At 36.8% G+C, this 13,354-nt stretch overlaps 1 protein-coding gene across 3 annotated transcripts in view; it reads left to right on the top strand.

Annotated features, from left to right (window-relative positions):
- TRDMT1 (tRNA aspartic acid methyltransferase 1) overlaps positions 1 to 13,354 on the top strand; it is a 63,717-nt gene that overhangs the window by 46,510 nt on the left and 3,853 nt on the right. For 2 of the 3 annotated variants that reach the window (XM_020966866.2, XM_020966868.2), the window contains 8 exons: positions 191 to 300; positions 3,858 to 3,934; positions 4,498 to 4,569; positions 5,074 to 5,139; positions 8,049 to 8,118; positions 9,543 to 9,626; positions 10,653 to 11,002; positions 12,539 to 12,596. In XM_020966866.2, the coding sequence (XP_020822525.1) occupies positions 3,897 to 3,934; positions 4,498 to 4,569; positions 5,074 to 5,139; positions 8,049 to 8,118; positions 9,543 to 9,626; positions 10,653 to 11,002; positions 12,539 to 12,596 (738 nt within the window). In that variant the 5' untranslated portion in view covers positions 191 to 300; positions 3,858 to 3,896. The remainder of the gene's footprint in view (positions 1 to 190; positions 301 to 3,857; positions 3,935 to 4,497; positions 4,570 to 5,073; positions 5,140 to 8,048; positions 8,119 to 9,542; positions 9,627 to 10,652; positions 11,003 to 12,538; positions 12,597 to 13,354) is intronic. The other variant, XM_078151923.1, reaches the window with a different exon arrangement.

Genomic DNA, 13,354 nt, shown 5'->3' with positions numbered 1-13,354 from the left:
TAGAGCCTCTGAGAATCTCCTTGGCACAAAGAGACATTGTAATAGGACTTTGTAGAGGATTGACCAATTATTCATGGTTAAAGGTATTAGTTATTCTACTGTGTCTTCATATTGGACAAAATGCCATTCTTTCCTACTTGTTCTTTTTCAATAGTAGAGCATCTTCTAAATGTTTAATTTATCATTGCAGACAGTTGTGTATCTGCAGAAGTGGTGGCTGCTATTGATGTAAACACTATTGCCAATGAAGTATACAAGCATAACTTTCCTCATACACAATTATGGGCCAAAACTATTGAGGTGAGTGAGTAATTATTATTATTTTAATAAATAGAAAGTGTGTTTGCCACTTTACAAAATGAGGACCGCATAGTCTGTGATGAATACTGTTTTTATTCAAGGACATCCATTACTCTTATAGAACAGAGGACTAAAGCCAAATGTTTTCATCTTGGTGAGAGAGGATGTTGGTTAGGAATACTCTATTTTGACTACTTGTATGTGTGATTCTGTGACCTTTTCCTAGTACTTTCCACTAGAGATTGGAAAGAAACACTAGTGGACATGAGCTTTAGATTCAGGCCACCATGTGAGGTGAACCTCAGAAACCTGCCAGAGCAAGACCAACGAACGCAGTGCTGAGGGAGCCCTTTGTAATGAGGGCTGAGGAGATAGCCAACTGAAAATGTCGTGAGAGTCCTGGACAAAAACAAAAGAAAACAATGAGTGAATCCATCAGAGGCTTTTCCTATGCAGACCCAACAGAAAGTTATATAACACTTCTTTGAGTTAATAGGAAATTTCTGTGAATCAGACATTTTCTTTTCTGAGGCATTTGGAGAAAAAGGAGGGCTTTTCTCTCTGTCCAGTGGAAAATGGTGGGCACACAGGCTTGAGGTTGGAGGGAGATGAGGATTTTCTGTTAGGAACCTAAAATATTACTGGGCCAAGACAGGGAGACAACTGCAGGCCTTGGGACTTTTGCATAGGAAAATTTCCTCCTTACTTCTTTATATTGTAGGGTGACTGAAAAGAAGAGTGATTCCATGCTTTTGTGGGGAATATTTAGAGGGAGCAGGAAGAGGCCATCAGCAAATGTCTGTGGCTTTGAGTTGGGTGGAAGCTGCTTTGGGTATGAGAGTGTGAGTATGGGAGCATAATTGTAGAGAAAGTGATTTTGCTGTATGTATGTTGAATATCAGAGTGTGTGGACTCGTGAGCTGTAGTAGTGCATTTTGGGACTCACCTGACAGTGAGTTTGGAGTGAAAGTTAGAGCTGCTAGCAAAAGCGTTATGGAACTTGCCATGTAGCTCTTTCATCTTAGGCACTGAAGCTTCTCCAAAATGAGTATGGGGTAGAGCTTTTGGCTTGGTTGCTTGTAATACCATCCCCTACTCTCTGCGCCAGTGACACACACACACACATGCCGTATACTAGTATGTAGTGAGGAAGTTTTGTGTAGTGTAACTCATATTGACCGGGGACATATCAGAGCTTACCTGTGACTTTCTGGAGAATGTCTTGGGAAGAGAGACCAAGTAAGTTCAAGATCAAGAAGTGAGAGAAGCCAAAGATTCTTAGACTTTTAAGGAGCCTCAAAGCTGCCCATTGTAAATACACTTTTCAAGAAGAGCGTCAGATGGTATTAAATAGGGAGAATCAATGTGACAAACAATGAAATTTATTGTCTTAATAGACAGGAAGTGACCAGTTGCTAGTCTTTTGAGAAATAATCTGTTTTGTGCAGTCAGATGATGAATTGGTTAGAGCAAAAGTCACTAAATGTTGCATTAGAAGAAAGGATAAAGATCAGAAGTAGACAGTATGCAGCAGAAGATTCTAGCAGGCCAGATACCTCCTGCTTAAATAAGATGTTAATTATGAAAATGGAAAGCATACAGAAGAAAGACCTTGTCTCTGTTACCATTTCCTAGGTAATTTTGACAGATACACAACAGTCACCACAAGGCGGCAGCTGAAGGACCCCAGAAATTGCCTCATTTGGCTAGTGTTCTTGTTAACTGGAAGGACATGGCACCGAAGGGCAAAAGCAATTTGGAATACAATCTCACTTGCAAAACCTTATGGAGGGTGAAGGAAGCTCATGAGCAGAATCACATGATAAAACACTAAAGAGTAATTGAAGGGAAAATGAGCCTCCTTGCAGGGGTTCATGGACCCTTGTGGTAATCTAGTGAAGCCTACAGACTAACACAGAGCCAGCAGGGGCCCACAAAGAGGCCCATGATTCATATGTTTAATGAGATGGAATTTGAGCTTTGAGCTTTTCACCATTGTTCTTTCCACTAGTGCATCATTGTACAGATGGGCACTAGGACCCATCCTTTCCTTGCGTGCTGTCTACCAAATGCAGTTTACCATGCATGGCTGGAGATCACCAGCTCTTCACTTGAAAACCTGGCATGTACAAACTCATTATCCACAATGGAGAAACAAAACACAAAAAAATATACGTTGCCCAGATTATGACATGCAGCTGGCTAAATGAGTCTGTCCATATGTGCATAACAGGAACTGCTGAAGGACAATGAGGTTGGCCCAGGATTAAGCGGGAAAAGGAGATTAAATTGGTTCACATTTGTCAAATTGCACAGTTTCACTGACCCAAGCTGCTCATCATCATAAAAACCCATCTTTTAAATATAAGCATTCTCTTGGTGTTCTATGCATGTGAGTTGTGGAACAGCGTGATCTTAAAAGAATTAAAATGGAAATAATCGAACAATGGAATAACATGTGTGTATGTGTGCGTGTATATGTGTGTGAAGGTACAGCGTGTTACCCTTGATTGTGAGAAGTTTTGTCTAAGAAACATTATCAGGGGAAATGTATGCCAGAAAACAGAATGGGTCATGAATCAAGAATGGGACAATAGATGGTATGTTGATAATCCTAAGATGTTAAAAGAGGAAAAAGACAAGAGTCCAGTGAATTGGGCATATTCGCTTATGTGTGGTCTAAATGGGAAAACATTGCTAAAATTTGAGCAGAATTGAAAAGGCATCGGTAGTAGGAGTGTCCACACTAACTGATGGGATCTATCAGAGATCCATCCAAAGTACCAAAAGCAGAGCATGTAGCTGCAGAGCTCTTCATAGTTCTTTCATAGTATTGGTGGTGATCAGATAAATAGAGCAGCCTGGTTTCTTCTTCTGCATTCTCCCTTTAATCTGGTTCCTTTCTCATCTTTAAGAAGCTTTTAAGGATGGCTGGAAGGATAGTGTCATATGTGTCATATATGGATCAGTGGAAAGAGTTGGTAGTGTTTAATCTGAAGAAGAAAAGATTTGGGGATGGAGGGCGGGCATAAGAGCTTCCTGTGGGTGATGAGACTGTAGGCCTGAAGTGGTGGAGATGCTGGTGCTGCCAGGACTCAGATCTGAGCTTGGAGCCTGGACACAGCCCTACGCTGTCTTTCCATTCTTTATATTGCACTTTGAAATCTAAAATGTATTTTCAAATTTAAAAATTAAGTTCAAATAATTATAAAAGAAGTTCTCCGCTTCTGGCTCCACTGGGTGCAAAGAGCCAGAGCCAAAAAGGAATTCGTGGAGGGAGCACTGGAGTGGGAGGCAGGAGATGGTGATTCTAGTGGAAGTTCTGCTTGTGTTGTCTTTGGCGGCTTTGGGCAAGTTGCTTAACTCCTTTGCACCTCAATCACCTGATCTGTCAGATGTGGATAAGATTGTCTGTACTGTGTCTCTCATGCATTTCTTATGATGATCAAGGGCATAAGAACGTGCCTGGAAAAGTATAAAGGCCTAAACAAAGGTAACATGTTATTTACTCCTTCTCTCCTTTGTTTAAATCATGTCCATTCTTCTAAATCATCTAGGGAATTACACTCCAGGAATTTAATCAGCTATCCTTCAATATGATTTTAATGAGTCCTCCATGTCAGCCATTCACAAGGTAGGTATAATAAATCATTTTCTACTGGGGAAGATACTTGTGAAGGATTTACAAAGGATAAGACATTTCACTTTCTGTAGATACAATTCATTATATTCACAAACCTTTATTCTGTTACAAAATCAAGTAAATTACATGTTGAATGAAAATCTGGCCCACCATGTCCTAATATTTATCCATTTTTATGCCTGTTGCTTGATGGCTTATTTTCAAGTAGCTCACCTTAATATGTAATATGATTTGTTGTGGGACAGCCTGCATTTTAAAGAGCCTGGATATAGTGTAAATTCCATTCCAAAGCTCATTTGTAAGACAGTTGTTTAGAATTCAGAGTGTGTTTTCCCATAGAAATATTGCTCTGACAGGTGGTTGGGTTTTCCCTATAAACCACAAAATCCTGTTTGACTCAGACTTCACTCCTTTTGAATATTAAAGAATTTGAAATGAGGAAGCATGCTAATTTCTATTTTTCTTTTTGAACTAAAGTTCACAGAGTTAATCACGACTTTCAGAATAATTTACGATGTTAATTTTCTCCATATGTGTGTTCCTTATCCCTCTAGAATTGGCCTACAAGGAGATGTGACTGATCCGAGGACAAAGAGTTTCCTGTACATTCTTCATATCCTTCCAAGGTACAGCCTTAAATTTCTTCAGAGTCTTATATGGAGTATGAAAATTGGTCATTTGGGTGAATGTGACCCTTGCTTTCGCTGACCCCAGACACTGTAAACTGTTCTTGCTGCACATTTGACTTGGGAACTGGAAGGTCCCTTAACGCTCACCTTGTTCAGCTCTCCCATTTTACAGATTTATAAGGCCCAGAGAGATGAAGTATTAAAACCCATGGTCACACAGCGAGTTAGAGGCAGAGCCAAGACTAGAACCCAGACCTCTGTCTCTCAGTCTATTGTGTTTTATACCATATTCTCCAAAGTGAATTTAATTTAAGTTTACTTCTAAAACGATGATTTGGCTGAGCCTGATTTATCTCCACAAGGTACATGAGTGATGACTTCTCTGACTTTTTAAAGCGTTAGTAATGAATTCTTTCTCTTTGTGAATGATTTGAAATCCTAATGATAGTGTGGGTTTTGTTCCTTTTTGTAGTGTAATTTACAATAACCTTTTTCTTGCAGGCTACAAAAATTACCAAAGTATATCCTTTTAGAAAATGTTAAAGGATTTGAAGTGTCTTCTACCAGGTAAAACATATGTTTGCCTTGATTGCATTTCAAACTCAGTTGGTCTTGTAGCAAAAGATACTGAAATGGCAACTTCAGAAATGAGTTCATGCAGATACTGAAATATGACATTTATCTAGATATAAAATAGGGCCACAGTTCTGACTTTGGCTAACTTTTAATAAAAGATACTGCATTTTTTTGTGATGTGTCTACTGATTTTTTCCCTTTTCACTTTGGTCATATTTTTTGAAATATTGTCCTAATCAACGTGTTTCACACAATATCATTAATTCCCTGTAACCAAGCCCTGCCTTCACATTGTGAAATCAAAACCATAATGTTTAATATTCAAGTAAGATGGACACAGTAGCTGGAGGACTGGCTTTGCAGTGGGGGGTCATTTGGATCCATTTCCTGCCTCTGACACATCCTGACTGTATGGACATCTCAGTGTCCCAGATGCCTCTCTAGAATGTTCAGTTACAGATGAGTTGTCAGTATGCATCAGTGAAGAAAATTTCCACATCAGAGAGCTCCCCAGCACCAAGGAAATCATTGATCTGGACCGAAAAAAAAAAGAAAAATATTCAGGCTACATGATGGAGCCATTAAACTGTCTTTAAGTACAAAATTAAAACAGATTAAAACAGTAATGACTACCCACCTTTGTGGAAAGCAGTTAAAATTCTAAATTCCATTAATTTAAGAGGCATTTTCCCACAAAAACAAGTTATTTATCTTTCAGTCTCCCATAGTGTCTAAAATCGTGTAGTAAATGAAGTAGGCCCTTAGAAAATGTTTGTTGATTTTGTTAAATGATGACAGCCTCAGAGTAATAATCCACCTCTGCTACTTATTACAAAATGACCACTTAACATCCATCACCTCTTGAACTTGGGTGGGAAAAAGTTATATTTTAATTTTCACTAACCTTTTGTTATCTGTATCAATCAGTGAATGTCTCTTTTAGAAACAGAAAGTTGCTTAGTTAGAATTGGTATTATTCAAAGCTGTTTTTTGACCACTAGTTAGGGGAAAATGAACCCTATGGCAGTGCAGGTAGGGAGACGCAATTAGAATGCTTTGTTGTTATTCTCCCTTTTGATTAATGGTTGGAATAGTGTGTCGGTAGTCCCTTTCTCCTGGTTCTTTCTGTAGGAATAAGGAATGAATTCCAACCCTCTCCAATAAGTGATCTAACCAGGACTAAGCTCATATTTTGCAGTGACAGAACCTTTTGTGTAAAACAACATTTTGCATAACCATTGGAATAAAACCTTTTGAAATAAAAAAAAATACTATTGATAAAACAAAAAACTACTGAATAAAAGTGACAAAGAATGGAGAAAAAATACTGTTGATGACACCAGATAATCTAAGGCTGACAAAATATATATCATCAAATTAAATTTATTTATAATCAAAAAATACTAAAACAAAATTAATGGCAAGTGTGTAATTATTTGCCCTTAATAAGTTTTGTGCCTGGAAATGAATGCTATTGGATGTAATAACTCACTTTAAAAGATACTTCAAAACCATTTTCATTTTCTCCTTTACCTGTGTAAGCTAGTATTTGAGAGCTGTTCATTTCATTTTTACTTTTAAAATTCAATATTTTCATCTATAAATTTGCTGTATTTTTAAGCACATTAATTTTGCCAGAACCATGAAACAATTTTTAAAAATTGCTATTAACCAACAAAAAATAATTTAAGTGCTACTAGATGCCAAGTACTGTGCTAAATACTAAGGATGCAGAGAGTGAAAGAGCCTGTACTTTTAAGGAGCTTGCATTCTATTGAGGACATATCTAGGTATATGCAAGATTCAGATATTTTTTACTGGACTCATTATTTCATTAGGAGGGGGAACTCCCGGTGAAGAGTTTCCTGTGGTGCTCAAACTAGTACATCATCTGCCTTGATTCATTTTGCTTTATTACCTTTTCAGATTTCTCAGTTTTGTCTTATTACCTTTGATGGAGGCTGGTTAAAAAAAATTCCATATGAAAACCTGAAAATATAAATTGATGTTATTTTGCACGTGCTATAATCACCTGTGTATCCTATGTTATTGAATTATTTTAGTGATTTGGCATAAAACAATAGGACGTCAGTCTTTTGATCATTTGATTGATTATAGCCAATCTTCAGTGGTTAGCTAGACCATCTGAGCCCAGTATGCACAGCCATCACAGAGAGCTGAGCAGGTGTGTTGGCTTTATACACCCAGCTGCTATTACAGTGTTTTCCTTTGTGCAGTGCCAGGGATTGCTTCCCAGCATGCAATGGCACACAGTGCAGAGAAATGCTGATTACCAACTTTAATTATTCATGTCCTCGAAGAACTAGTATTAAATTGCTATAATTTTATTATAGAATTATTCTCAGAGTGCCCTTCTCTGATGCCTCATAGCCTGGTGGTGACCTTGGGTTCTTGACGGCTCTTCCTGTGGTGGGTTAGCTGTCGCAAGTCCAACGAGCCTTAGAAATTCTTTCATTTTGAGCTTAGTAATAAGATGCCGCATCTGTTATCTGAGAAACCAGCCTAGATAGGTTCAGATGGCTCACTGTCAGCTTGACCGCAGGGTGATGATTTTTGTAGAAGCTCTTGAAGATCGTTTATTGAGTCTAAGAAGAATTCAAATCTGTGTTGGTGGAGGTCATACCTATACTAGTGAAATCAAGGTTCACTGAATTATAGAAGTATTGCAGAGTTGAGCATAGCATTGGAAAAGGTCATAGTAGTGGATCAGCTCTGAGGTTGTGGCAGAACAATCCTACCCGAAATATTTAACTTCTTTTTAAAGAACTTTCTTGGAGATACAATTTTTATTTCAAATAAAGTTCTGTGTTTAATATGCGGTCTACAAGTATGTTTGCAATTGCATAACGAAATTGTTTTTTAAAACCTTTTTTTTTCAGAGACATTTTTGTGCAAACACTAGAAAATTGTGGCTTTAAATACCAAGAATTTCTATTATCTCCAACATCTGTAAGTAACAAATTATAAAGACCTGTGTATGCTATAGCTTGAAGGCTTTTATTCTAGGAATTTGCTTCATTCAATAGAATTTCTACTTTATGGACTGTTCCAGATAATGCTATTATACCTTTTGACCTTTTTAGTGGTACACACATATAGTCATGCCTAGTTATATCTTTTCACATTCTGTATATATTTTATATATGCATTTGTATGCATTGTATGTATACACACGTATTTTAATGAGAAATAAGGGCTTTTTGTAGCTTATGTTCTGTTCATTCAGTCACAACCAAATAATTGTTTAAGTGCCTAAAACATGCAAAGCACATGGCATGGTTTTTTTTAACTCATCTGTGATATAGGAGGTATTGCTATTTACTAAAAATGATTTTAAAATATGGTTTAATTGTATGATTCCAAAAATAATATTTTTGTTTCAAGTAGTATCAAAATCTTTGTCATATTTTAAAATGATCCAAAACTTTGTAAAGTTAATAATATCAAATGATAATGCTTCTAATTTAGTGTTAGATTATGACTTTATAATCTAAAAAAACCCAAATTTCCTACTTTTAGAGTAAGGCACATTTTTGATAGGCTACTGAGTCTTTTCCCCCTAATGTGCCTTTACTATCTATTCTATCTTCTTTGGTTCTTTACTTTTTGTCTTTCTATCCATATGTTTTCACATTACTCAGTTCCCTGTTATGGAAATGAAGGGAAAAGATAACATTTAAAACAACTCATTCCTGAAGCTAGTTTTACATTTTGAAAATAGGTAACGTTAAATCTCTAGAAGTATTTTAACATGTCTTCATATTTGTCTACCTTTAAATTTCTACAACATAGTGACGGTTTTATTGAATGAAATTGGATAATAAATGACAAGCCAAAAATTGGCTTAAGGAGCAGACAATTTATAGCTGAAGGGTAGGTACTATAGAGATAATTTAGTCCAAATGTATTTGAATTTCATTTACTGGAAAAATCTCAATATTTGAGTATGACTTTACTTAGCTAGGCAGCTCTAAGACTAAGTTGCAGAAAAGAAGCCCACTTGCATTAGGAAAGGAAATGTCAGTTTCTTTATTGGAGAGTTCTCTATGCTAATGAAACCATGAGTCCAATCCCTGCCCTGATCCTTACATATTTTCCTGATATTTACCTGTATAATTTACAATGAAAATGGCCCTCTGGGAGAATATTTATTGAAAGCAATCCTCATCTCCATCAGTTGAATATAAGAGCATGAATTGAGAAGGACTGAAAAATTACTTCTGCAAACAGTAGCTACATTTACTACTACAAGAAGGAAAATGTATGCTTAGAAGACTTTTTAAACACTAATTAATTGTAGTCGTTCTGATACAGCTTTTAAATTGAAATTGAAATTTGCTTTTGTGTAACTAATTGATATATTTTGTTTTTAGCTTGGTATCCCAAATTCCAGACTACGTTACTTTCTAATAGCAAAACTCCAGTCAGAACTGTTATCTTTTCAAGTTCCTGGTCAGGTATCACTTTCTGTTTTTTCTTGTTCATTTGTTTTTAAAGTATCCTATATTAATTCAAATTAGTTATATGGACACTTCTGACCTTCTTCCCTGTCTTCATACCAATTAAGTCTTAAAATGGTTATGCTCTCCATTATTTTCTATGATGTCTTAGCTGGGTAACTCAGATGATTAAACCATGGTTACAATGAATATGAGACTAATTAGGGCCTATGGCTTGTAGTTCACTAACACAACCTTTGATCACAGTGGTTTCCAGGTGAGAGATGAGATGATAAAATTGGGTCTGTGAAAATTCAAGCCTCAACCACCAAGGAGAATTCAGAACACATGTCCATCTCATTTTATGTGTAAAAGACAGCCTTTTTATCCCATATGTCACGATAGTACATAATTTGTCAAGCATAGGGTTTTAGGGGTCAGCTTTGTGAGTAAAACATAGAAAAATATCCAAGCCAAAGCATCTTTTGATTCTTTATTGAGAGTATTAAGTTGTGTTAGAAGAGTGCTTGTATTTTCTTTTACAAATGAGCCTTTGTAAAATGATCCAGATTTTACAGAAATAATTGAGCTCTTTGGAAGTTGTTGCAGGGCCTAAGGGAGCTACATGCAGTAAATACCCACTGGGTGTAAAAAGGACTTTTCTCCTTTCCATGACTGTTTTTCCTTTTGTGCATGGAAGTGATCCAGTTCTTTTTTAATGAAACTTTTGGTCCAAAACCCATTTTCAATAAGTTGTTACCCTGCCAAGTAACTATTGCTAGACTTTGCTGGACAGCTTCTCCTGTTTACTGAGGGAGAGCACAACATCCTCATATCCTATGTTATCTGACTACATATAAAAATGGACGATAGATTGTTTCTTGAGCCTTGTGATGTGTCCTTGGAAATATTGAAAAAGTGACAAAGCATTCCAGCTTCTCACTTGTAAGGCAAACATTTAAATAACCTGAGTAATTACTCCATAATGTCATTGGATTTGTCTTTGATTTTTTAAAATATTTGCATCTTTTTACTTTATGTCAGGTACTGGTTGAATTTCCCACAGTGGAATCTGCAGATTCACAAAGGCACACAGTTACCATAGATGTGAGGAAAAACAGTGAAGAGAGGAAAATGGAACCAAACCCTCACTGTGATGGCAACACACAGTGTTCTGGGAAAGAGACATTCCTTTTCAAACTGGAAACTGCAGAAGAAATGCAGAGAAAACTTCAGCAGGACAGTGATCTCTCTGTTCAAATGTTAAAAGATTTTCTTGAGGGTGACAATGATATGAGTCAGTACTTTTTGCCACCAAAGGCCTTGTTACGCTATGCTCTTCTATTAGACATTGTTCAGCCCACTTGCAGGCGATCGACGTGCTTTACAAAAGGGTAAGCTTCAAAAAGACTCTATTGATGGTCAAAAATATCTTGGTCTTATTTGCCATTGCTTCTGTGATTACCCTTCAAACAAGTGTCATGTTTTGGAAATTGTTTCTGTTAGAATTTATTTTCTCTAATTACTTGCTTTTTGGTCCAATAGAACATGAGTGAAAATTTCTTTTGGCAGAACATTATGTGCACAACCTACAAAAGCGCTTATAGAGGACAATGCCATTTGTTTGGTGACCTTCAGAGGATCTTAATTACTCATGGCAGAAACGGGATTTCTATAGATGACTGAATTCCTTAACTCCCTTCTTTTTATTGTGCCTTGAAGTTACAAAGAATCATATCTGTCAGATCCGTGCACCATTAAAATGAAACCCTCCCCGTTGTATTATTTTAAATAAATATATTGTAGAGATAGAATTGAAAGGACTTGTATGTAGTTGTACATGGGACTGAGGGCAGAGGAAAAGAGTTAAAGAGGTCTCTGAGAATGGTGATATTAAGTGATGTAGCCAACAGACTTAATATATTGTGGTCAGAGATTCATTCCGTGCCATTACTTATATGGCAGGGATACAATTTGGCAGTAAACTTTCTGACCTAAATACTTTATAATGGGCTAAAAGCAGGAGTGTGCTCAAAACAACTAGCCCAGGCTTACAATAGGTGATTGCCTCAAAAATCGACAAACACTAAAAACCAGGGCTCGATTTATAGTTCTGTTGATTATTTAGACTTAAGAAAGTGATGGAGAAAATGCTAATAATGTAGATTAAACTTAAAAGTGTGTCATATGTACACCCCCCCCAAGAGCTGGTTGTTAAACATTTACTACCATACTCCTGGCTAAACCCTCCTATATGTGTTGTTTCTCCATGGTAAAATGTAAACTTCCTGAGAGCAGAAGTGATCTTTTTCTGTCTGTAGAGCACTTAGCCCAGTGCTTTGCACATAGTAAGCGCTTAATGAATGCTTTTTTAGCAATTTTATTTTAACAAGTCATTTTTTGTTTCAGTAAGACCTATGCTGACTGTCATTATTTGGCCAACTCTTAATGAATGTTATGGAATATGGTAGGATATGTGGCTGTTTTAAAATGATGGGGGGGGTATTTAAAATAAAGTAAAATATAGGTATTTAAAACGGCTCTGAAAGTACTATAGTGTTGAGAAAGTGTGAGTGGAAGGGCTTCATGCATTTTTCCCTTGTGATTTAATTTGGGGATGGGGGCATCTAGATGGGGCAGCAGGTGGAGCACTAGGCCTGGAATCAGAAAGACCTGAGTTCAAATGTGGCTTCAGCCGTTTGACCCTGAACGAGTCACTTAACCCCCTTTTTGCCTCAGTTCCTCATATGTAAAATGGGGACACACTGAAGAAGGAAATAAAGAGTTAGAACATGACTGAATGACTGAGCAACGATATTTTTTTTAGCATTGAGATTTTTTATTCATTCATAGATAGAATTTTAGCATCCATCACTTCTGAACTGAGTAGTTCGCATTCACACTTATCTTAAGTAACTTTCATTTTTTAGATATGGCAGCTATGTAGAAGGGACTGGATCTGTCTTGCAAACTGCTGAGGATGTACAGGTAATTTACGCATTTTCAAATTTAATTAAAATCTTTAAGCAAACTAAATCATAAAGTTCTTAAAATTGTCTTCCCTATGTTTAGAGGCATTTATCTGAATAGTATTTGGCATTAATTTTACATGTCCCTGCATAATCTTGAGAAACATCATGGCCGGTTAGTGAAAGGACTTGTCTTGGAGTCAGGAAGACACCAAGCCCAGCCTCTGACATGTACTGACTGTCTGACCCTCAGCAGCACCCCTCCTTCACACCTCCCTATCTTCCCCCCACCCCCCTCCACCCTGAGAATGTCTAAGACTCTCAGTTACCCATGAGTCCTAATGTTTGTCAGGGGAGATTGTTCCTTACACTAATAAAATCATTTTTTCTGTGAAAAAAATACTATTTTACATATTCAGAATATTAATTACTATAGAATCTTTTACATTTAGTATCATTGGGTTTAAGAATGCACCAACAGTTATTTTTATGATTTTATGCAATTCCTTTTATTCCCCCCAGTATTGTCTCCATTAGTGAATATTTTGCTAATGTCTCATGCTTCTACTGACTTTACACTAGAGCCTCCCGTATACCTGTGGGTCTGTGTTACAAGGACTGCTTTCTAGTGAAGTCCAGTTCTTAACAAAATTCCTTTGGGACTTCAGCCCTAAATTTCAATGAATGGAATTGAAGTTGGACCTATTTTATACTGAATTCTACTGTAAAATAGTATAATAGCAAGGTTTCAATGCATTCTTCTCTGCCCTCTTAAAA

This window comes from Phascolarctos cinereus, unplaced genomic scaffold (assembly GCF_003287225.1).
Source record: "Phascolarctos cinereus isolate Bilbo 61053 unplaced genomic scaffold, phaCin_HiC Scaffold_1;HRSCAF=81, whole genome shotgun sequence".
In the NCBI taxonomy this organism is placed as follows: Eukaryota; Metazoa; Chordata; class Mammalia; order Diprotodontia; family Phascolarctidae; genus Phascolarctos; species Phascolarctos cinereus.
Note: the sequence above shows the minus strand (reverse complement) of the source record. Positions and strands in the feature narration are given on the sequence as shown.